Genomic DNA, 25,424 nt, shown 5'->3' on the forward strand with positions numbered 1-25,424 from the left:
CTCTTGATACAAGAGAAGCCAGATAGTTGTGGGTTTTTATAAAGACTGGATTACGACTGTAGCAAATCCTATGTGCTCAACGCTAGGCAAAAGCAAATGCAGCATCTACTGTACCAAGAAGAAAACCCACTAAGATAATGAAGCAGCCCTACTGATGGCGAAGAGGATCAATGATACTTCAAAGAATATAGACAAATAGCTCTGATTTGGTGGGAAAGAGGTGCTTTGATAGGAAAAGTTGCAAAGCATCCCTGACAGATCTCGCCTCTATATCCTCCGGCCCCCATTTGTATGCTGTGTTTAATGCCTGTATTTCTCCTCACCACAGGCTACTGTTACTAGTCTGCTGCAACAGATCAAAGGTACTCTAGTTACTCATCTACAGTCCTGTCCCTGAAACCATCTTTGAGCACTTTGCTTTTGGAGTTGCAAAGAGAGCTGGAGCACTTGTAACCAGTAAGAGCCAAGGTCAGATTAATAACCATGCCCTTTGACATTAAGGGCAACTTAAATCTGTATAGGAAATGAGGCACCAGTCTTGAAAATCCAAGATGTCCCCCTCCCTAAAAAAAACAACCAACCCTTAAATTTGGAATAGATTTTATACATGCTTAAGGGAAGTATCCTTCCACGTATTGAGAAATGGATATTTACCTTCATGGAATGCAGAGAGGTACAAGATGTACTAAGTCAAAAGAGACAAATTTCAGAAAGTGCTATCAGTTTATTTTTCACATACATTTTCAGCCAGCAGGAATAGTTTGCGCCTTAGCGGAATTTGGATACCCAGACTTTAAAAAATAGGCATTAAGGACATTTATTGCCAATGAGGCATTTGAGCACCCATCACAGAAGGATGGCATTCATGGCTTTTTCTCCAAAAGCATATACAAAGCTAGAGTAAATGACTGTACAAATCAAGACTATATTACATGGGGCAGAGCCTTTCAATAAGATTAGATTAAGTTAGTGTTTAAGCATACTGGTCCTATACAATCTCATTATGGCCGTTAGAATCATCAATAATTTTAGGAGACGTCTTACTTTCCCATACTATCTTCCACATACGGCAACTATCATCAAGTTCTTCCCATTTCATTTAGATTTATACAAATCACAAGGGACAACAGTAGTCACTGAGGCAGGAAGGCAACTTCGCTCTGAATACAAGTCTGGCATCTTCCTTTTGAACAACGTAGTATATTACACAAGATTCACCACAACTAGTTGCTATCTTAGCCAAACATGTTTTTCTTTAAAGAGAAAAGGACACTTAGTTGATTCAGGTCCTTCATTTTTCAGCTGTTTAGGGCCTACCAAGTGCTTTCACAGTTCACTGTAAATACAATTAGCTGAGGCTCCCTGCCCCCTAACTACATATTAGCAGCATAGATGGCATCAATTTGACTTCTGAAGAATTTGGATACTTCTGCTCTCTTTGCCTTCAGTGTTGGGGTCAACAGTCCATTTTCAACTGTGAGCATCTCTGGATGGAGGTAGAGATCTTTCACCTGGTTGTGGAGACAATATTTTTGTCATAATCGTGCCTCATGCATTTGTCTGAGGTAGGACAGTTTGCCTTATACCAAGGTTCCCTTGTTTCCTTTGAGAAGCTATACTCTCAAGCCCTTGGGGTCGAGGAAGTCTGTAGTATTTCCTCAAACAGGCCCCCACCCCTATTTTGTTTTTGTATCAAAAGAGCTAGTTGTTGACAGCCACCATTTCACAACACACCAAGTGCCCCTTTGCTTAGGAGCAAAGTGCTATAACCATTTGTTACAGTATGGAGCGTATCATGCAGATTTCTGGTGTGATAATCTTGGCTGTTGGATGCCTCCCCCACATCAATAGAGGCATTGCAGCAGATCTCTGGACTTGTCAGAGATCAAAGTTTGAGATAGAAATCTGAACTACATGTCCCAGAATGACAAGATACCTTTGAAACCTCTTGGAAGTCCAGAGACTTATTTATTTATAATTTTCACTTTTACAAATTTCCACATTTACAGAAGTCCGGAGATTTAAGACCAACTTATTCCTCCAGTATCTATGACAGACACTCAATTCCTTTTGTAAAGGGGTAAGGGCAGAGCACTATGGAAACACCATGGTGCTGATTTAAATCTTTTTATAACCCGTTTTATGTATTCAAGCTTCTTTCCAACACAGAGTATGCACAAACCCGTCTCTCTACTTCTGGAGTTCTGCGTTAAGAGTTCATTCTCTTTGAAGCCACATAACAGCAATAGCCTTGAACAAACTACATACTCACTTGTTCAAATGACTTGAGGCCAGCTTCTTTCCCCAACCTGGTTATGTCTGACAGGATAGCTTTCTTCACTACCTAGAAACAGAAAATATATTGGTAGGATTTAAACCAGCGGGTTTGAAAAACTTATAAGTTTATCTTAATGCCTTTAGAGACTAAGACTACATAAATGCAAACCCATTTCAGACCTGGAAACGATGCAAGTAGTCCCATAATATCTTAACAGATTTATGTTTACCAGTAACTAACCTATATATGGTAGCAACACGGTGAAGAACAGAGACTTCCAGAAGCAGGTTACTGGTGTAAGTCACCCCTATATCCCAGTCAGCATGATCGTTTAATCTTTTTAGCCAATGGTTTTCCCTTTCTATGAATCTTAACTTTATGGAATGAATTCACATTTGTTCTCCAGGAGTATTTTTCAGGAGCCAAATCTCACATTGTGCTAGAAAGTGTTTCTTGGAATTTTAATGAGTTCAGTTCTGTGCATTCAGGCTAAGGAAGGCACTAGATTTTAGAAATCTGAGAGAAATGTATAGACCTCAAACACACATTCTTTCCCACCCACAGCTGCCCAATCCGCTGGTTGTTAAAGCCTGACACCATAAAGCAGTTTAATTCTTAAGGAATTTGTGTGGCTTGGTGGTGGAGTGGGAAGAGACCCTCACAGAGCCATGCACTTAGCAAGTATTGTGAACAAAAAATAGAAACAAGGACTATTGCCTCAAAAGCCTTTTAAAAAACCTCAAAGGGAGAGGTTATATGTGAATTAAATACTGAACTCACACAAAATTCACTTCCAGGATTGCTGTCTATTTCTTAACACACAGTTGTTCACACCTCAGCAAATGTGTGAGTTAAGCTTGAACATGGGGAGTTTTATTAGCACAACTTTCTAATCAAACAGCACACTCAAGATACATATGAAGTTAACATGCAAGTTCAGACATGAAAATGCTGCTAAAGTAAAAACTTTCACTGCAGTGACAAGTAATTATAATAATTGCCTGCTCCTCTCACTTAACCCACAATACAAGCCTAGGTTTCCAACACACAATTTAGAATAACTGTTCTAATCACATATCCAATTTCCTCCCATCTTGGTTTAAAAGCTACCTTGCTTAAATCTAGTTTAGTAGGCTGTATTGTAGGATTGGGTATACATTAATAATTTTAGCAGGAAGCAGATATTTACAAGTTTATGTGCTATGGCACAAAAGACTCATATATCACCGCATGCAAAACTGCATATCCAAACACCAAGTGAGAGTCAAGAAGCAAACTGGCTCTTTCATTATCGATCTCTGAAATCCAGTTTACAATCAGACAATTTCCCCTTCAAGTTCACCGAATGAACTTTTATCTTCAGTAACTTGGATCTTCACAAAGTGAGAGAAAGGCACTTACTGTATTTTTGCAGAGTTCCTCAAATGAACCTTTAACTCCCAACTTTGCTGCAAAGTCTGGAAGGGTCTCTGGATCAGGAACCACCACACTCACCAAGAATGACTGTAGGAAGAATGAACATTCAAACTCCAGAAAAAAATGGGTGTTGGTGTGTTGTATGTATTCGTTCCCAAAGATTTCCACTTGGGCACATTGAGTTCCTTTGAATCTCAATGGTCATGTCATACTATAAAGAAGTCAGCTTCTATGATCATGCAATCTGTTAGGCCTTCATTATGTCCCTACAAGTCACCCATCTCAGCAGCAGTGTGTGTCTTGACCATTTTGATAGAACTGTCTGGCCCTAGAAACTAGTTAGCACAGTGGCTGAAGATACAGCTCTGAACAGGGCACACTTACCTGTAGGCTATCTCCATGCACAAAGACCTGTGCTACAGGGGCACTTCTGAGGTAGATGTTTTCAATCTTTTCAGGTGCAATATATTCTCCTTGAGCTAGCTTGAAGATGTTCTTTTTTCTGTCAATTATCTTCAATGCACCACTCTGCAGAAAGTACAAAAACGAGTTTGGAGACAGGAATAGAAATCTATCTATATCCCATATTTTTCTCCGAAGAGCTCAAATTCATGTACATGGTCCTCCCACTCTTTATTTAATTTCCACAACAACCCTGTGAGGTAGGTTAGGCTGAGAGGCAGTGATTCGCCCAGTAAGCTTCATGGCAGAGTGGCGATTTGGATTCTGGCCTCTCAGCTCCTAGTCCCACACACTAACCACTACACCACACTGGCCTAAAATTCCCAGAGTGCTTTAATGATCAATCCTTCTTCACAGAGAACTCTGGGAATTGCAGATATTTGAGGGGAATTGGGATCTCCTAACAACTTTTGGCCCCCATAACAAACCACTGCTCCCAGAAATCTTTGTGGAAAGCCATGACTGCTTAAAGTGATATAGGGTTTAAAATGCATTATGTAAATGTAGAATGCTTTAAAAATAATGCATTGGTGCCATATTCAGTAATTCAATCTTTGAATGGTGCATTGATAACAAACCCAATCAGTAGCTTTTGGGAGAGTCCTTAGTGCCTCATCTCCCCTAATCCACAGTGCACTATATGCAAGAAAGCATGTCCTCGGGCTGTATTCTCCACCACCAATTTCACAACTTGTAGTAGAATGCACACTTTGGGGTGCATTAATTTATCTTGCTATTTGAAAGATATAATGGGGAATGCTTACTGCTGCAACATATCGAGAGTCACTGTGAAGTTTATCTTATTTTATACATCAGATTGTGTTTGAGTGCCAAGCTTTGCAGCAACAACTTCCTTATCTTTGCAAGGGAATAATTACTGCAAATATCATTTTAAACACTTTCAAGTATCCTTTCTAGGATCTAGGAGCCATTCTCTACAGCCAGATGCAGAAAAACTTGGAGACCAAAACAGAGGCCACTTCTAGATAATCTGTTTTCCTGCTTGGCAGGGGGTTGGACTCGATGGCCCTTGTGGTCTGTTCCAACTCTATGATTCTATGATTCTATGATTCTATGATTATATGTTTTATTGAGAATTCATCCATGTACAATGGTACATCGGGTTAGGAACTTAATTCGTTTTGGAGGTGTGTTCTTAACCTGAAACTGTTCTTAACCTGAGGGACCACTTTAGCTTATGGGGCCTCCTGCTGCTGCTGCACAATTTCTGTTCTCATCCTGAAGCAAAGTTCTTAACCCGAGGTACTATTTCTGGGTTAGCGGAGTCTGTAACCTGAAGCATCTGTAACCCGAGGTACCACTGTATGTTTGTGGGGAGGTTATAGGATGTCATGTCAAGCAATTGTTATCTCACATTCCAGCATATTTTAGTCCACAATTTCATTTTGTTGGAAGTGGGTTAGTTGCATCAGAATTCCAAATGGTGCAACCTGGAATTAGCCAGCATACTGTTCTGTGCAAAGTAGTCAGCAAGCTGCCTCAGTGACCACCAACTTACCGGCATCCATTTCCCAATGTCCCCAGTATGAAGCCACCCATCTCGGTCAATAGCTTCATCAGTTTTCTCAGGATCCTTCAAGTAACCCTTGAATACATTTGGCCCCTTAATGCAAATCTATAGAAGGCACACAAAAATAGGTGTTAGACCCCATCTATTTTAAACTTCAGCTCACAGACTGCTACATCACAAAAAGGAGCTTACCTCCCCTTCACCGTTAGCTGCAAAGTAGTTCATTTCAGCAACATCGTCAAGTTTTACAACGTTGCAAGCTAGGGGGGGTCCGACGTGACCTAAAGAAGAACACCCATGCAGAAAATTTAGTTTTTTTCTCGGTACAATTTTCCCTTCTTTACCTGTCTTGGCAGCTGTTTAAAATCGCCAAAATTCCATGGAGGTGCATATGAAGAAGGGCAAAAAGTGGCTGTTGTCGTATCAACCCATTCCTTATTGCTACCACTTACATATCGAAGTAACTGTTAACTTCCATAATCACCTTTTATAGCCTAAACAGTTATAAAAGTCTCTCCCACTTCCACAGCAAAAAAGCAAGCTCTGAATAATCAGATTAGAAGTTGTCTTAAGTCTAACTCGTCTTGCCAGTATAGCCCATTCTGCTAGTAAATGGAAGGATAAGTCATATTTAAATACAAGAAAGCAAAAAACCTGTTGCCCTCCCCCCCATAGTTATGTGATCAGTTACATAGAAAGAAGAAAGCAGCCGGATGAACTGCAAAGCAGCCAGAGAAGCCAAAGGAAAGCTCCCATCTCCCCCTGGCCCACACAAACACAGAAGATACAACTCATCCAATACTACCTTGCCCATCATAAGATGTTTCTTTAACTCATGCTGGCCATCTATTATATGCTACTATAAGCCAACTGAAGCCCAAGTCATAGTCTTCAGCCACACTCGGAATTTTAAGAAAGCATACCAGTCGTCCAGTCTCCCGGCAATGAAAATGTGCAGCCACCTGTGCACTCCGTTTGGCCATATGCTTCAAAGATCTGTTTTGGAAGACAAATATTTAATTAGATGGTGCCCTTTAGTTCCAGTTCCAGTTTTTGATGGGTTTGTTTTATGACAACGTGGAGTCTACATGAACAATTCAATGAACAAGGCAAGTTCTGTCATGACAGAGATCCACTGAGGTCGGTGGTACTTCCTAGGGGCGTTGCTCAGAAGTGGAGCCTATAAGACTGGATTATTTGTGAAATGTTTCCATAATTCCTCCCCTCCCCCCCCCCAGTTTAAATACTTCAATGAAATTCATAGATAACATACACAATATACAAATATGAAAACTATCATGTACTAATAATCTTATATATGTTTACAAAAATTAAATTTAAATTAAATTTATGCAATCTCTTTTTTGCTGACATAGAATAGACTTCCTATCATTTCCCGATGCATTTAACCTTTCTGGTGATGAAGGTAAAGGTAAAGGTAAAGGGACCCCTGACAGTTAAGTCCAGTCGCGAACGACTCTGAGGTTGCGCTTTACAGGCCGAGGGAGCCAGCGTTTGTCCACAGACAGTATTTCTGGGTCATGTGGCCAGCATGACTAAGCAGCTTCTGGTGCAACGGAACACTGAAAGCAGAGCAGTGCACGGAAATGCCGTTTACCTTCCTGCTGGAGAGATACCTATTTATCTACTTGCTCTGCGTGCTTTCAAACTGCTATGTTGGCAGGAGCTGGGACCGAACAGCAGGAGCTCACCCCGCTGCGGGGCCTTGAACTGCCAACCTTCTAATCGGCAAGTCCAAGCGGCACAGTAGTTTAAATCACAGCGCCACCTGTGACTTCCTATCATTTCCCAATGCATATAGCCTTTCTGGTGATAAATGTACTTATTACCTTACCCTTTCTGTACTTTAATACTTTCTTACAACAATTAGTACCTTTTTGCTTGTTTCGTATTCTATAGATCTCTTACATATCCCATTTTTGAATCAATGATTGTCTTGTATTACCTCTTAGTCTGTTAGTCAATTGCACCATTTCCACATATTCCAGTAATTTGCACTGCCAATCTGATAAGGTTGGAACTTTTTCCAAAGTGTTTCCATAATTTTGCCTACAAAATATACACTCACTATTAAAATCAAAATTATGGAAATTATGGAATAGTTTCCATAATTTTGATTTTAATAGTGAGTGTATATTTTGTAGGCAAATGAATTGTTCCATTTTGTTTATTTATTTATGAAGACGTGTTAATGTGCTTGTTATTTTTGAACTTGTTTTCATGTATTCTCTCATTTTTTGTATATTGCCTTCTTTGTTATTTTTATTCCATGGTTGCCCTTCTCCGGCACTAAAATATTTGATAAAGAGCAGGTTACCACAAAATTTGCACAGTCCACAACTACATTCATGGCTGACCTTCCAATATCACTTCATCGCCCAACCAACGGCAGCACTTTTCATTTATCAGATGCCACTAACAGAACCTTCAAGCTAACTCATTTGCTTCCTTGGGGTGGGGTGGAGAAAGCCATGGGGGCTTTGCCCTTACCTGACACCCAAAGGCTGCTCTGAGGAACGTTAGGACAGGTGAAGATATGGGGGCAGCTCCAGTGACTACGATTCGCACCTTCCCACCCAAGATTTCCTGTGGAGAAGGGAAGAGAAGAATGTAAGCACAGGCACCCCCGCGAAAGGTATCGTGGCATTGGTTCTGAAGTCTAAAAAGGGGAGCACATACCTGAACTTTATTGAAGACTAGCTTGTCCCAGATGCTGGTGTTTCGGATAATGCCTTGCTTCACTTCAGCATGCTTCCTGGCTACAGCAACTTTGAGCAATAACTGCTTGAGGTTTGTTTGGGCACCACTTTGAATCTGCAAGAAATCAGGGCACTGTACTACTAAAGGGGATGTGGGCATCCAGTGACTCCAGAGCTAACCTCTTCATTTCTCGCGACCCCATTTCTCTGCCCTTCCCAAACATCCAGCCATTATGCCCCCTAACCTTAAGATGGATTTTAAAGCCATGATGGGACATGGGAGAGTTTAGGAGAAAGCCCTGTGGCATTTTGGGGTGAGCTTGCCATTTCTGGTTTCAGGATTTGGTGGCGTGGGAACTTGGGAGGGTACAAGGATTGTAATCAAACTATTCTATGGAAAATTTAAATAGAAGCACAATATACCCAAGTTGCAATTGTACTTAACAGGATTCAAGCGGAGGCAGCTTTATATTAGGTACAATGTTTACCTTGTCATAGATCCTGTTGAGCAGTCTTGGCACCACTGGGAAGATAGTCGGCTTCAAAGTTTTCATGTCATCAGTTAGAAATCTAATATCTCCTTGGAAGAACCCCACTTTTGCTCCATTGCTGTACATTACGGTCTAAAAAGTAACCATGGAAGACCTTGAATATACTGCAAAAGGTACTAGGATTGAGACCCCACTCCCAATCTGCCAGTTGAACCTCTGCCCATTAAAACATCTAGATGTCAGTTGCCTCCATTCATTGATCTTTGTGAACACAGGGTATTTATTTAATTAAAAGCTTAATTAAAGAAAAGCTTTTACAGAACATAAAAATGTATTGCTGTAAACTGTTTACAGAGGTGTTTACAGAGGTGTTTCCATGTGTGTACACACACACACACACACACACACACTCCACACCTCAAGATCTTGCTTGCAACATTTATCATGATATACAAGCACACCTTGTTGTCACATTAAGCAGGAAGGACCACAATCCTTTTGCCAGATGGGTTGCTTACAGAGCCAGCCAGTGGCTAAGCCACTCACGTGCCACTGTTTAACCTTTTGAAGAGACCCAAGAAGCACCACACAGTTGCTCCGAGTGGCAAGAAGAACTTAGAAAAGGGTTTTACCTGCACTACTCTCTCAAACATGTGAGCTAGAGGAAGGTATGACAGCGATACATCCGATGGCACACAAGGACTTGTCATCTGTAAGAAAAGAAGCAGGCGGTGTCACAATGATGCTCCAGTTCTACAAACATGCAAAAATGTAGAGTTTGATTGTTGGCGGCCTGACCAACCTAAATAGTTAGCTTGGCCTATGCATATGGTCACTTACTTCTATAGTCTTCATGAACGCAGCAGCATTGGCAACAATACTTTCATGTGTTAGCATGGCTCCTTTAGGGTTACCTACACACATAAAAACAAACAAATTTGTAGCTCAAACCAGGAATTTAAGAGCTGAACTACACACTGTTTCAGGCAACCTGAACACCATGAAACAAGAACACTCCTTTCATTATTATTATTTTAAAAAGTATGGGCTGCCCTTTTTTACTAAGTGTGTACTCAAAGCAGCTTAAAAAACACAACTTCATGGTTTAAAAATCATAAAATGCAGCATAAAAATCTACCCCTATAATTTCTTTTTGAGAGAGGCATGCAATACTTCTAACCAGGCCAGTTTTAGCTATTACAGATAGCATGCAATCTTTCTATCAGAATAAGAGGTGTAGAGTCAAGTGCCCCCTGAATTTCTGCATCAAATAACCATTTTTGAAGGCCCAGTGGGAAATCTTCAAAATGATGTTAAGTGCTACTTCTCTTTCCTTGCTTCCCTCCCAAATTGTGTGGCAGTCTTATTCTACGAAGAGCTGTCAACAGTTTCACCTCAATACCATCAGTTTTAATAGGATTTGTGTCTCTTCCTCCCTGTAATAGTATCAAGGAGGACACAGAAATTGATCGTTGCCCCCTCTCCACATTCCTTGAGAAGAGTCCAAATTTCACCCTGTGAAACTGAAGTTCGCGTTCAGGCAGCATGAAGCAATAAAAAGAAAAACCAACAGGAGTTCTTTGCATACTAAAACACATCAGGAACATATTAAGGTAAAGGTAAAGGGACCCCTGACCATTAGGTCCAGCCGTGACAGACTCTGGGGTTGCGGCGCTCATCTCGCTTTATTGGCCGAGGGAGCCAGCGTATAGCTTCCAGGTCATGTGGCCAGCATGACTAAACCGCTTCTGGCAGCAGTTTAGTAATGCATGGAAACGCCGTTTACTTTCCCGCCAGAGCGGTACCTATTTATCTACTTGCACTTTGATGTGCTTTCAAACTGCTAGGTTGGCAGGAACATATTACATGGCATAAATACAAGGATTTGTATGAAAACCCCTCAAATGCTTCTGGCATGAGTGGTTATGGCTGGAGCTTTTTGGGGGGTTTTTTTGTTTCAGTAATTGGATGGGCTCCATTATCTCCAACATTTGAGGTGAGTCTTAAAATCTAAAAATGGGATTAGCGTTTGTCCCTTTTGTCACAAAAGATGGTGCCTATTGATGTTCTACCAAGTTATTTACCTGTTGTTCCACTGGTGAAACAGACTATGGCAAGATCTTCTGGCTTGGGAGGCTGAAATAAGATAACAATTGAGTCCAAAATGGGTTCAAGCTTTTAAAATCACACATGGTAGTAAATAGACCTCATTGGTTGAGTAAAATAAAGGATGCGTACTTACAACTGGTCTGCTGAAGTTGTGTTTTCCTAGCATCTGTAGGAAAACAAGCAAGAGCAATTAAGCAGTGTCACTAAGAATGGGGCAGTTGTGGTGGACAACTATTACAGGGTAGCTCAAGAAGTAGATGTTCTGAAGTGGGGGGGGAGTATGAAGTGATGGTCTGGATGTAAATTGAGATTAATCTAGATAGACAAGAGCCATTTGTAGCATTTATGATTGCATAAAGAAATCCCAACAATAGCTAAGCAGCTATAGCACTTTACATATTAAGACAAGGCTTGAGAATGGGCAGAGGGAGAAAAAGAGCATGTATTTAGCTGAAAATTCATCTTTTAATTCCCTCAAGATGGTGTGTGTTTTAAAAAAAAACAAATCTGCACGCACACACACACACACCTCCCACCTTTTGTCTGTCCTAAGACCCCAGGACACAGAACAATCAATTTATGTTATGAACAATTCCACTGTTTTTTCTGCTTAAGTTTGGTGCCTGGTTTTTCAAGGTTTACAAAAATGTATTTAGAGAAAGAAAAAAGAATTCTACTCTGGAATGCAATGTATGTGCAATGTATGGACGTAATAGATTATAGGAACTGCTATTTATTGATACACACTTATAGCAGGTTTTTTTAAAAAAAATGGCACAGAAAAGGCCAAGAATAGAAGGATCAGCATGAGTATTAAGGATAAAAAATTGAAAGAGGACTGGAGACCACATTGGAAGTTGTGCAAGGCCAGAATCACTGGTGAAACTGAAATATGAATATTGTGGCAAAGATAACCTGCCCAACACGTACACCGCTGTCCAGCCAAGCCACAGTCCCAACAATTGTCAATGACCAAGTTTGCATGGCACATTAAACCAAGGATGGGGAGCCTTTTGCATCCCAAGGACCACAGACAACTGTAGGTAGCATATGAAATGTGTAATCTCACCTAGTTTATTCACTCACACACATACCTCTCAACCCAAGCAAGCAGGAAGTGGTGTTGGGATTAAAGGACACATTCCATCCAGGCAAAAATATTCAAGGAGAATGCAAAGCATGACTGGTATAGGGTGTGGCTAAGGACAGTTCTAAGAAGAGTCCTGAGGACTAGATGGAAAGGTCTGGATGGCCATATCTGGCCCCTGTGCCTGAGGTTTCCCATCACTGCATTGAACCATAGTTTATTTTGTACTATTGTTTTATATAAACAAGCAGCTACTCAGTCCCTGGTGTGCTTCTCCCCCTTTATCCTTTGGCATGCTGGGGAACAAACCAACCAAAGGTTCATTTCATGTTATTTGCCTACCAGCGCTCATGGTTTGTTCCTCTCCAAACAAACTACATGTGAAAACAGAAGGGCAAGATACCAAGCAATTTGATTAGAATCTGCAGCTTTGGGAGGAATACTATGGCCATGCTTTAATATCCACTCAGTGAAGTTGCTCAACACTTTTCAGAAGATTCAGTTCCCACATGGAATGGGAGATTGAGTAAATTTACTCAAAGGGATACTATTTAAGCATGTACTCAAAGCCAAATCCCAAAAGATGTCACAATGATGAACATACATACTTGCAGTTTCTAGAAGGTTTAACCCAGGCTTCCTCAACCTCAGACATCCACATGTTTTGAGACTACAATTCCCATCATCCCTGACCACTGGTCCTGCTAGCCTAGGGATCATAGGAGTTGTAGGCCAAAAACATCTGGAGGGCCGAGGTTGAGGAAGCCTGCTTTAACCTCTCTCAAGAGTAGACCTGTCAAGCAAAAGGGACCCTGTACCTCAATTTCTTGTAATGAAAAGATTTCAACTCCCAGGGAAGCTCCTTTTTCCTTTAATGTGCCATCAAAAGGATCCATCAGAATTATCATCTTCAGTCCTGGTGTCTTCTTTTGTTCACAGTTCTCAAGTATCACTTGTGCTTTCTCGGGTTTGTCACATATCACTGTAGCAATGTCAGCTAAAGGAACACACATAACACTTGACAACCTCCATCACTGGACTCAGGTTACGCAGAACACACAAGCAGCACCAGCTTGCTGAAGCAGACATCTCCACATACCCATTTCATGTGGCAATCATTTAAGAAGTGGAAAGCGGAAATAATGCATTGAGCGCAAGCACTCTGTGTGCCAGAAGCTTCTGGGAGCTGCAAGAAATGATAGCCTAATTGCAACCCACACCTGGAGCTATCAAGACACAGACACTTAAATTTACTGTGAGGAGTATAGGCCTCTTAATTGGGCTTTAGAGCCCGTTAAGTATACTATACCATTATTATTATTCCTGCCGCTCGTACTAGCTTGTAAAAACACTTTGAGCAAGCATGTTGCATGCAAATGCCAAATGTCTCTTTAACCCAAACAGTTGCTTTGGGAGGGAGCATTTGGGATTCTAGGAGAATTTAGGGCATTTACTCCTTTATCCATCATGTATGTTTGAAAGCAAGCTTTTGTCTACAGGTTTCATGATCTACAACACCATGCATTTCACTGAAAGGAAAGAGCTGTTGTGGGGGGAAAGTAAAGGGAAACATCTTCCACTGTTGTTTCCGACTAAGGTCAAGCAACTTAATTACCGGTAAGTAAGGCTACCATTGCATGGTTTGTGTAGCTTGGATCATAGCTGCTATAATTGGAAGTCATACTATACTAATGGAGTACAATTAAATGAGCACCCAACTTGTCCAGACTAGTACAAAAAGTCCACTACTATTCTGCTACCCAAGAGACATAACTTCTGGGAGAATTAATCTCAACAAGGTTTCCTGTTAGGATTTTAAACTTGTGGCTTTCTCTCTCGTGAAAAGCATTGGGTGCTTTATAACAATTGCAGTAAAAACACCGGCTAGCTGTATTTCATTCCATTTGTGATTTTAACACTGAAAGAGATTTTATCTCCAGACATTTCCAAGAGTTTCATTCAAAGAAGCTGCAGCTCTTTGCATTCAAAAAGTTGGTTTCAAAGAAGTGAGCAAAATAAACTTTGAGGAAGTTCAAAGCTTAGTAACTGAAATACAGTGGTACCTCGGGTTAAGTACTTAATTCGTTCCGGAGGTCCGTTCTTAACCTGAAACTATCTTAACCTGAAGCACCACTTTAGCTAATGGGGCCTCCTGCTGCTGCCGCGCCGCCAGAGCATGATTTTTGTTCTCATCCTGAAGCAAAGTTCTTAACCTGAAGCGTATGTAACCTGAAGTGTATGTAACACGAGGTACCACTGTACCAGCAATGGAGTGTATGATCCTCACCTGTATTTGTGTGTGTGTGTCTGCAAATTGAGTTGAATGGCCACTATTTTCATTTCAATAATGCCTTTTTTCATCTAGGCTAGCATAAGTGTAACTATAGAAGGGGGCGTGTCTTCTATTTTAGCATTTTGAAGCCAAGATGAGACTAGCTGCAAGCAATTGTGTTGTTTCATCTCTTTACAGAAATAAATACCCTGTTACCACCCCTGCGTAGTCTTCTGAAGACAGATTATGTTCAAAACTGTCACAAGTATCTTGCTAAGAGGCAAACTCTGACTATTTGTCAAACAGCCTGAAGAAGTTTTCCAAAGGCAGGCTCAGAAAACCCCACCTCAAGAAGGAGAAGGACCAAAAATCTGATCAGGGACTTAAGTTGGTTGAGAAATGCTTTGCTCCTCTACTTAAGCAAGGTCTTTGTCTCACGGGGATTCCAGGGCTTTTTGCAGTCAAAGATCCAGCATACCGACAGCTGTACTGACATAACAGAGCTTCAGCTACTAAAGCTCTTTCATTTGGCTCTATTCAAAGCAACATTGTTATGTCACATTGAACAGGACTGGAATTACAGAGGAGGAGGAGGAGGAGGAGAGGTCAGTTCCATTAATGACACAGGGTTACCTGCTCCCCCATCCTCAGATTTTACACCTGTCTTTTACTTACCCCTCTCCAGACTAACGAAGCAGGGGATAATTTTTCTGAGTCATTTCTGCCTTTTAAGAAGAATTTGGGTCATATTAACTCAAATAGGAGGGGAATTCTTGGAACTTTTGTCCCTCTATTTGAGGACCAAATTTCACTTTATAGTAGTCACTTGTCAAGAAAATAATGCCACGCCCCCCAATATAAAGAAAGAGTAGAAGAATGTATTTCATGGCCAGAGAAAACAGCTTACCTTTGTTAATAACGTACACAATTGCATCAGGTCCCAGAGTGTCATAAAGGGGAACTGCAACCATTGAGTAAGTGTAGCAGGCAAGCTCAGAGATCACCCACTACAGGAGAAAAGAACGGAAAAACACATAAGCATTGTGTGGCAATACAGTGGTGCCCCACAAGACGAATGCCTCGCAAGACGGAAAACTCGCTAGACGAAAGAGTTTTCCGTTTTGGAGGTGCTTCGCAAAACGAATCTCCTATGGGCTTGCTTTGCAAGACGAAAATGTCTTGCGAGTTCCTGCGGGGTTTTTTCCTCCCCCCCCCTTTTTCTAAGCCGCTAAGCCGCTTATCAGCTGATCCGATAAGCCGCTAAAAGCCGCTAATAGCGCTAATAGCGCTAATCCATCAATGGGCTTGCTTCGCAAGACGAAAAAACCGCTAGACGAAGAGAATCACAGAACGGATTCTTTTCGTCTTGCGAGGCACAGCATGTTTAAGGATAAGGTATATTCTAGTAATCCTCCTGTCAGAGCTGCTTGAAGATCCTAGCTCACAGAGGATCACGCTAGCCAGCGGTCATTAAGTAAAAGTCTTTATTGAATTACAGTTTCCATTCTCACGCTGCTGCGCGCAACTCTACGCCTAGTAGCTAGGTCGGCGAAGCTCCGTCTGAGTCTCCGCCCTGTGTGCACCAACTTAATATCCTAGCCTTGCTCCACCTTTTCCTCCTGACTGTCCTCCTCTGGGTCCCTCTACCCCCCGGGGCTTCTTCCTTCCGGGATTCTTCTGACGCTGACCCAGACCCTCCTGCCTCCTTGCGCCGGGCTTTAGGACCTGGCTCTCTTTCGGGGCTGCTTACTGCGCCGCCTTCCTCTGCATTTGAACTTGGCGCGCGCGCCCAACCTTCCACTTTCCTCTCAACCGTTTCTTCGCTCCCCGATGGAGGTGTGGCCATCCCCGACTCATGTCCTCCCTCCTGTGGAGGTGTGGCCACTCCTGACTCATGTCCTCCCTCCTGTGGTGAGCTGCCAGCGCTTCCCCCCTGGCTCCCTTCCTCTTCCCTGCTTCCTGGCGGTGACGCTGGTCCCGATTTCCAGCTGCTCCCCCCTGAGTCCTCTCTGGCTCTGTCTTCCTGGGGTGCCCCCCTAGACTCCCCCCTTGCCCTCGCCACTGGTGCTCCTTTCTGTGAATCCTCTGATTCACTGGAAAGACTAGGAGATCTCGGGTCGTCGTCGTCACTCATCTTTTCTTCTGCCTCCTCCCCTTCGCTCTCTGTTTCCTCCCTTGCCCGTGCTTCTGCTCCTAAACCCCTGACATCCATCCCCCCCTCGAAGCCCCCCCATTCCCCCCTCCCCTCCTTCCGGTGCTGGAGCTGGGGGCTGCTGTTGCAAAGGGACGAACGTCGGGTATCGGTCGCTTCCCGTGGCAGGCCTCCATCTGAAGTCTCCCGGGTCTTACTCCCCGCTCTCGTCGACGACAGTCACCTCCGCTTCCATCTCTGTGCCGCCGTGCTCGAAACCAGGGTCGTCCCCGAAAACGTCCATGTCCGTCTCCCCCTCACTTCCTCCTGTCGGTGTTGCTCGTCCTGGGCCTTCCAGCCACCGTCTGCGCCACTGCTCCTCTGGCCTATCGTCCCACCAATACGAGGGTTCTGATGCAGATCCCGAGGGTGACCCCTCCGGGGAACGGACGTCTTGTGTCGGGTCCTCGTCCGAGTCGAACCCCCGGAAAGTGCTGGCCGAAAGTGTGGGCGTGAAAAGCCAGTCGTCAAAATATTCTGCTGGCATAGGTCTATGGGGAAAGAGGGCATGAAACTCGTCTTTGAGGAGAGGTTCGTCCAAGGCGTAGCCCGGCACCCAGCTGTTCGCACTGGCCGGGGTGCCCTCCTTGGCGAGAAAGTATTCTACCCCCTCTTCCCCCCATCTGGAGTCCAAAATCTCAGTGACTTCGTTGATGCGCTCCTTCTGTGCCACTTCCGCGTGCCCTGTTCTGTCTCTGACCGGACTCGGCGCTGTTCCGGGTTCCTGGAACCTGTGCGGTGCCTTGTAGGGAGTGAGCACCGATCTGTGGAATACCGGATGCATTCTGGAACCCTCCGGAAGTGCCAGTCTGAAAGCTACCGGGTTGACCTGCTCTTCGACTTGGTAGGGCCCCAGTTGCTTATGCCCTAGTTTCTTCTTGGCCAACGACCTGGCCGGCACTGCGTGGGCTGCTAACCAAACCCAGTCTCCCACGTGGAGCTCTTCTCCAACCCTTCTGTGCTTGTCTGCTTGTACCTTGTATGCGTGCTTGGCCAGCTCCAGGTGGCGCCTCAGCTGATCGTGGACCTCCTGCAGCTCCGACGCGAACGCATCTGCTGTCTGCGGCTCCCCCTCCCCCATTCTTTCCAGTCCCGGGAAGGTTCTGGGGTGCCTCCCGTTGTTGGCGAAGAACGGCGTGACCCCCGTGGACACGTGCTTCGTGTTGTTGTAGGCGAACTCGGCAAGCGGTAGGTAATCCACCCACGTCGCAGGCTGTTGATTTGCATAACATCTCAGGTACTGCTGCATGATGGCATTGACCCGCTCCGCTTGCCCGTTGGTCTGCGGGTGTCTCGCCGACGCCAGGTTGATCTTGACGTTCAGGAAGCCCATCAGCTTCTGCCAGAAATTCGAGATGAACTGCCGCCCCCGGTCGGACAGAATAGACCGTGGCAGACCGTGAACCTTGAACACGTGGTCTATGAACAGTTTGGCGGTTTGCTCCGCCGTGGCCACCTTCGCACACGGAATGAAATGCGCCATCTTGGAAAACAGGTCCACCACCACCAGCACTGCCGTCTTGCCCCTTGAGCTGGGCAGATCCGTGACAAAGTCCAGGGCCACTCTCTCCCATGGTTCGAACGGTGTTTGCAGCGGTTCCAACAGTCCGGCCGGCGGTTTGTGCACTGGTTTGGCCCTCTGGCAGGTGTCGCACCTCGCCACGTAGTCTGCGACCTCCCCTCTCATTCCAGGCCACCAGAAATCCCTGGCTACTAATTCCACCGTCTTCTCCTTGCCAAAGTGCCCGGCCGTGGGCGCGTCGTGCAGCTGCTGCAGCACCTTGGCTCGAAGTTCGTCTCCCGGCACGTAGATGGCCCCTCTTCGGATGAGCAATCCATCTCGTAGCCGGAAACCGTCGGCCGCTGCCTTGCCCCTTTGCACCTCTGCCATCTTTGCTTGTGCGAAGGAGTCCTCCTGCAACGCACGTCGCACCGCCTCTAGGTCCACGGTCGCCGCGGCGCACGCCCACACTGCTGGTGCGAAGATGTGCATGGCGGCCGCTGGTGTTGCGTCCTCCAGATACTGTGGCTTACGGGAGAGAGCGTCTGCCATGATGTTGGTGTCCCCCGGGACATACTCTATTCGGAAGTCGAAGTTTGCAAAGAACTCAGCCCAACGTATCTGCCTCTGGTTCAGGAACTGTGCCGTGCGCCAGTGCTCTAGATTCTTGTGGTCCGTGCAAACCTGCACCGTGTGCTTGGCGCCGATCAGAAAGTGCCTCCACGCCTTGAACGCTGCGTGAATGGCCAGCAACTCCCTGTCCCAGATGGTGTAGTTCTGTTCGGACTTGCTGAGCTTCCTGGAGTAAAACGCTCCCGGTCGCCACACCCCCTGCGGGTCTTTCTGCAACAGGACCGCCCCCACGGCTCTGTCCGAGGCGTCTGTCTCCACCCTCATCGGCTTGCTGGGGTTGACATGAAGCAGCTGCTCTTCCGACGCGAAGAGACGCTTGAGTGCCTGAAAGGACTGCTCCGCCTGCGCTGTCCAAACGAACTTCTTCTTCTTGGAGCTAAGCGTGTCAGTGATGGCCGCTGTCTGCATCGCGAAGCCCTTGATAAACTTGCGATAGAAGTTCGCAAAGCCGACAAACCGTTGGACCTCCTTCCGGTTGCGCGGACTCTTCCAATCCAACACCGCTCGAACCTTGGCGCTGTCCATGGCGAGCCCCTTGTCAGACAGCTTGTAGCCCAGAAAATCCACCTCCGGCACGTCAAATTGGCACTTCTCCAGCTTGGCGTAGAGCCTATGTTGCTTCAGCCTGCTCAGCACTTCCTTGACGTGTCCGTCATGCTCCTGCTGCGACTCCGAAAAGATCAGGATGTCATCTAAGAAACAGACGCACGTCTTGTAGAGAAGTCCCGCCAACACGTGATGCATAAACGCTTGAAAAACGTGGGAGCCATTCTGCAATCCAAAAGGCATAACTCTATATTCGTAGGTCCCCAGTGGCGTGAACATGGCTGTCTTCCACTCATCTCCTTCCCGCATGCGAATGAGGTTGTACGCCCCCCGCAGGTCTAACTTGGTGAACACTTTTCCCTTCCGTACCTTTGCGAGGAGGTCGTCAATACGGGGCATGGGGAAGTCCGATGGCCTAGTCAGACTGTTCAAAATCCTGTAATCCACTACCAGTCTTTTCTGGGGCGTGTCCCGCTTCTTAACAAAGAATACAGGACTGCCCCCCACTGCCCTGGACTCCCGGATGAAGCCGCGTTGCAAATTATGGTCAATGAACTCTTTGAGTTCCTGCAGTTCGTCCTCTGACATGGAATACAGTTTCCCTTTAGGCAGCGCCGCCCCCGGCAGCAGGTCAATTTTGCAGTCATATGGTCTGTGAGGGGGTAGCCTGTCTGCCTCCTTCTCGCAGAAAACTTCCAAAAATTCAGCGTACTTGTGTGGAATCGCTTGCAGCGTGCCTAGCAGCAGCTGTGACTCCTCTTCCTCTCCTTCCTGCCTGGGCACGATGCAGTGTTCAGCACAAAAGGAAGAGCCGAAGGTCAGCTGCCTCTGGTACCAAGCCATCGCTGGGCTGTGCTTGTCCAGCCACCTCATGCCCAATACAATGGGCGTGTCAGATAGTCGAGTGACGTTGAAGCTGATGATTTCTCTGTGATTCCCAAGTCGCATCACCATTGGTGGCGTCTGCTTCACCACTTGCCCCCCGAGCAGCTCCCTGCCATCCACCGTGACAACCTGCAGGGGCAGTGTGGCCGGCAGCAACTGCACAGCGTGCCTGTCGACAAAGTCCTGCCCTATAAAGTCCGCATTGCTGCCTGAGTCAATGGTGATTGGCACGTCCATGGTGATTCCATTGGGCAGTTGGAGAGACGCTGTGAGCCTCACTACTGGTTTGGGCGGGAGGGGGTTCACGGGCTGTAAAATCGCTGGGGACTGCGTCACTAACACGTCTGGCTGGGCCCCAGTGCCTCTTCCTCCAGCCAGACAGCCTCGTTTCCCTGCTGTGGTCCTCCTTGCTGTGTTGCTGCAGTCACCATTGCTGAGGCTGCAGTGAGCTTGTGGGGCCTCTGGGGACACTCTTTCGCCATATGCCCTGGCTCCTCACAGACGTAACACTTCCTGTTCCCTCTAGGAGGCTTCGCTTTCACTGCTGCTGGTGCTAGGGCTCTGGTTGCTGACTGAGCCCTTGCACCTCCCACCTCCATAGGTTCGGCTCCTCCTCCTGGCGGAGGCGTGGATTGCGCCCGCGCTGCTTCCCTGGGAAAGAAGGAGGGGCCCCCGGCTGGTTCGCGCCCTCCACGCCCTTCGTCCCTGTTCCACGGACGTCCTTCCAGCCTCACCCCCACTGCCAGTGCCCTCTGAACGACCTCCTGGGTGGTTCGGGGTCTCTCCCCCCTGGCGATCTCATCTTTAATCGAGTTATGCAGCCCCTCCCAAAAGAGGTCTCTTACAGCAGCCGAATCTCTGTCCCATTCCAGGGCACTGACCAAGGCGAAAAAGCGGGCATGATACTGCCTGACGCTGGCCCTCCCTTGTCTCAGCCCATGCACCTCCTTCCGTGCAAGATCCACGTCAAGGCTTGATAAAAAACACCCATCCATCGCTTTAATAAAGGCATCTGCATTCTGTAGCGCCGGATCCTTATCTCTCCATAAATTGCGTAGCCATGCTCTCGCATCCCCATGCAGATGGGACATGATGAACCCCACTCTCTCTTGTTCATCTCTAAAGTCTTTATGCAGCAGTTGCAGTGCGCACAGTACGTCGGCTCTAAAGTTGGGATACTGTTGCAGGTTCCCATCGAAGTGAGAGACCAGCCCGCCTGTCCGTCTCGCCAACCCAATGCCCTCCTGCCGGGGTGTCTGGTTTGTCAGCACGTCTAACCTGACCTGGAGATCCCTGCAGGCTGCGGCTGCTTCCTCCACCCTTTTCCTGGATGCTAGAGCCTCGGCGTTCAGTTGTGCCACCGCGTTTCTGAGTTCCTCTATCTGCTGCTCAGCCGTCATGTCGTCTGCCGTTCGTGAGCTTGCTAGTAGGCACCTGTGTCTCTCCCCTCCTCGAGGCTGTAGATGCCCACAAGTTGAGACGGAGCTTACTGTCAGAGCTGCTTGAAGATCCTAGCTCACAGAGGATCACGCTAGCCAGCGGTCATTAAGTAAAAGTCTTTATTGAATTACAGTTTCCATTCTCACGCTGCTGCGCGCAACTCTACGCCTAGTAGCTAGGTCGGCGAAGCTCCGTCTGAGTCTCCGCCCTGTGTGCACCAACTTAATATCCTAGCCTTGCTCCACCTTTTCCTCCTGACTGTCCTCCTCTGGGTCCCTCTACCCCCCGGGGCTTCTTCCTTCCGGGATTCTTCTGACGCTGACCCAGACCCTCCTGCCTCCTTGCGCCGGGCTTTAGGACCTGGCTCTCTTTCGGGGCTGCTTACTGCGCCGCCTTCCTCTGCATTTGAACTTGGCGCGCGCGCCCAACCTTCCACTTTCCTCTCAACCGTTTCTTCGCTCCCCGATGGAGGTGTGGCCATCCCCGACTCATGTCCTCCCTCCTGTGGAGGTGTGGCCACTCCTGACTCATGTCCTCCCTCCTGTGGTGAGCTGCCAGCGCTTCCCCCCTGGCTCCCTTCCTCTTCCCTGCTTCCTGGCGGTGACGCTGGTCCCGATTTCCAGCTGCTCCCCCCTGAGTCCTCTCTGGCTCTGTCTTCCTGGGGTGCCCCCCTAGACTCCCCCCTTGCCCTCGCCACTGGTGCTCCTTTCTGTGAATCCTCTGATTCACTGGAAAGACTAGGAGATCTCGGGTCGTCGTCGTCACTCATCTTTTCTTCTGCCTCCTCCCCTTCGCTCTCTGTTTCCTCCCTTGCCCGTGCTTCTGCTCCTAAACCCCTGACACCTCCCATTAGAGCTTCAGGTGTTAATTGTGTTGAGCTTGTGAACTTGCAGGCTTGTACCTGGCAGGAACTACATATGACACATCTATTCCAAAGAGCACGATTAGTCAAGGAAGCTTGATTTTATCAGCCAAACTTTCAGAAGCATTTGTGGTAGATACGCAAGCCATTGTGCAAATTGGGGGAGGGGGGACACTCATTAGGAAATTGTGAACACATCACGTATTAATTCCAGCAAGACAGGCAACATGCCAAAGCTGCTCCCAGCACCAGACCAGAACATGGATACAACATGAACAGGCAGCAGGTCCATTCACTTCTTCTGCTTCCAAACATTAATATCAAAACAATGTACATATTTAGGAATGGTTTTACCAGAACACTATGGTCAACTAGGATTCTCACAAGTTACCTCTGGTCTATTCTGAGCAAAGATGCCAATGAACTGATCCCCTGAGGGTTTACATCCTTTGTGTAGAAGACCTGATCCCAGGTGTTCAGCTCTGTCCAGCACCTAGAAATATCAAAGATAGTTAACTTGACATTATTGGCAAGGGATTTAGGTCAATTTTCCAGTTGGTGTTTTAACCAACCTGTTGGTAAGACAGCCACTGAAAAGGTTTCTTTGGTTTTCTGTATCCTAAGCAAGGGCCATTTTCTGCAAGAAAAAAAATGAGATTATGAATATGCCAGCATAGTAGAAGGGTCTTCAAGTGAACTGAAGGATACCGAACAAGAATCAACAGCTTTTAGGCATCCCTGATTTGCTGACATCGTCAGACGGATTTGTTGCCTAGATGCTAAATTGTGTCTTTAATTTGCAAGATCTTGAGCAACTGAACACTTTTCTGCATTAGAGGACTCTAGACAGCTTTGTGCAGAAATGCATTCCCATTCATTGTATTAACCTTCCTTTAATATTAGATGTGGTTTACAGTTTAAAAATAATAATACTTGAACAAAAATCAAGCAAATTTCAAGAAACATTAGAATGCCTTCTTACGGGAAAGTTTGAAATACTTTTCTTATACAGCATTCACATATTACTGTGATATGTAGATCCCCCTCATCAAAATAGCATCAGAAGCTGGCCAAGGACCAAAGCACATGTGATGCAAGAGATTCACACTGGATCTCTTATTTGGACAACATAGGTTCTTGGGCTCCAAGTCTGGAACTGGTCAGTGCAGCAGTGTTGGCAGTAGAATTATGCAAATACAAGACACTATACCCATCTATCTTCCTTTCTTGCAACAGGTCAAAACAAGGGGTGCTGGGAAGTTCAGATCAATAATTGGTAGTGGTTGCTGCTCTGACAAAGTTTGGATGCCTTACACTGGCTTCTTTTTAAAGAAGTGTTCTCTTCTTAATTCAGGAGATCAAGTCATTGATCTACCACATTATATGGTTTGGCCTCAAGCATTATGCTCCAACCTCATGAAAATGAAAGTCAGACTTTCTATTTCACACCATTCGTTTCCACACCAATTATAAGGAGCCCTGCAACATTTGTGGTGTTAGAGGATTTGTTTTTATATTCAAGCCATCTCTAAAGCAAGCCAGCCATTTCTGAAGAATATCCTCAGTAGGCAATCACCGTGGGTAGAAAAGGATGCTCATCTCAAGGACCAGAAACACACAGAAAGACTGCCATGAATCCACATTCACATATGGAAAGTCCAGTGTTATTTTTCTAGAAAAAGAAGTGGTGGAACTCACCACCACCGTCTCCCTTGTTCTCTTATAATGGCAATGACACTCACTTGAGTGGTACCAGAACTGAGTTCCTGCAAGTTCCACCTGGAAAAGCCTCTGCAAAGAATCATTCTGTTAGCTTTTCCCTACTCAGCTTCATTAGCTTCATCAGGGGAGAAGTACTATGGCAACACCCTCTCCATCCAAAACTGTGGTTTGAACAAGCAATGCTAAAACAGGCCATCCAAGTTGTCCCAGTGAATTCCCTACTCACCTGAGACGTATCGTCCTCTTCTGAAACTTTCATATAAGGTCCGTGCATCCTCGTGGTAATAAGAAAGAAGCCTGCCATCAGGCATAAGAGCACTTCTTCTAGCTCCTCCCTACATTCAGAAATTATTCAGGTTAGTTGGCAATGTGGATGATGCACCACAAGGCCCCACTCCCCACATTAGACTTAACTCAGATTAAGACTACCCAAGGTTCTTCTCCCCACAGTCTGTACATAGGATAAATGGCTACACCAGTTGGGGGGGGGAACCAGCAATGCATTTAATGATGCATGAACCCCTAAACCACCACCACAAGTAATAATAATTAATGGACACCTGTATACCTGAAGGAGCGTCTCCACCCCCATTGTTCAGCCCGGACACCGAGATCCAGCACCGAGGGCCTTCTGGCGGTTCCCTCATTGCAAGGAGTGAGGTTACAGGGAACCAGACAGAGGGCCTTCTCAGTAGTGGCACCCGCCCTGTGGAACACCCTCCCTTCAGATGTGAAGGAAATAAGTAGCTATCCTATCTTTAAATGACACCTGCAGGCAGCCCTGTTCAGGGAAGTTTTTAATATTTAACGCTGTATTGTTTTTAATACTTGATTGGGAGCCGCCCAGAGTGGCTGGGGAAACTCAGCCAGATGGGTGGGGTATAAATAATAAAATTATTATTATTATTATTATTATTATTATTATTATTATTATTGACACAGACTTTCCATGTTCCCTTGATCCAAGCCATGCCTTAAGGCCTAGAGAAGTCTCCGCCTGCAATAGTCCTCTCCTAGATCTCCCTTTTTGCTTCTAGATGTTTCCTGCCTCCCACCACCTTAAAGTAAACTTAGGAAAACCAGCAGCAGTGAAGCTAGTTCAGTTTCAGAGGCAGGGGGAGAGTAAACTTGCCTTATTAACTGGCAAGTTATTTAAGAGCCACTGTTATAGCATTGAAGTCAAGCAAGTATGGAAGCGCCAGTGCACTTCGTCTTCATCCATCTCAGACCATTAGGGTAGCTATCAGACCTCCTTCAGAGGCCATCTGTTTCTAAGAC

The 25,424-nt window shown here is 45.8% G+C and overlaps 1 protein-coding gene across 3 annotated transcripts in view; it reads right to left on the reverse strand.

The window, feature by feature from the left end:
- Nucleotides 1-704: 704 nt before the first annotated feature.
- The window catches only part of ACSL5 (acyl-CoA synthetase long chain family member 5), a 37,181-nt gene continuing 12,461 nt past the window's right edge, over nt 705-25,424 (reverse strand). For all 3 annotated transcript variants that reach the window (XM_083504828.1, XM_083504827.1, XM_083504826.1), the window contains exons 3-21: nt 24,373-24,481; nt 22,997-23,061; nt 22,816-22,917; nt 15,274-15,373; nt 12,913-13,091; nt 11,141-11,173; nt 10,983-11,034; nt 9,739-9,812; nt 9,531-9,608; nt 8,896-9,030; nt 8,388-8,522; nt 8,199-8,294; nt 6,611-6,683; nt 5,880-5,968; nt 5,676-5,792; nt 4,079-4,222; nt 3,680-3,781; nt 2,273-2,344; nt 705-1,511 (exon numbers count right to left, since the gene is read on the reverse strand). In XM_083504828.1, the coding sequence (XP_083360954.1) occupies nt 1,374-1,511; nt 2,273-2,344; nt 3,680-3,781; nt 4,079-4,222; nt 5,676-5,792; nt 5,880-5,968; nt 6,611-6,683; nt 8,199-8,294; nt 8,388-8,522; nt 8,896-9,030; nt 9,531-9,608; nt 9,739-9,812; nt 10,983-11,034; nt 11,141-11,173; nt 12,913-13,091; nt 15,274-15,373; nt 22,816-22,917; nt 22,997-23,061; nt 24,373-24,481 (1,893 nt within the window). In that variant the 3' untranslated portion in view covers nt 705-1,373. The remainder of the gene's footprint in view (nt 1,512-2,272; nt 2,345-3,679; nt 3,782-4,078; nt 4,223-5,675; nt 5,793-5,879; nt 5,969-6,610; nt 6,684-8,198; nt 8,295-8,387; nt 8,523-8,895; nt 9,031-9,530; nt 9,609-9,738; nt 9,813-10,982; nt 11,035-11,140; nt 11,174-12,912; nt 13,092-15,273; nt 15,374-22,815; nt 22,918-22,996; nt 23,062-24,372; nt 24,482-25,424) is intronic.

The sequence above is a fragment of the Podarcis liolepis genome (genome assembly GCF_965112155.1).
Source record: "Podarcis liolepis genome assembly, chromosome: 5".
Lineage (NCBI taxonomy): Eukaryota > Metazoa > Chordata > Lepidosauria > Squamata > Lacertidae > Podarcis > Podarcis liolepis.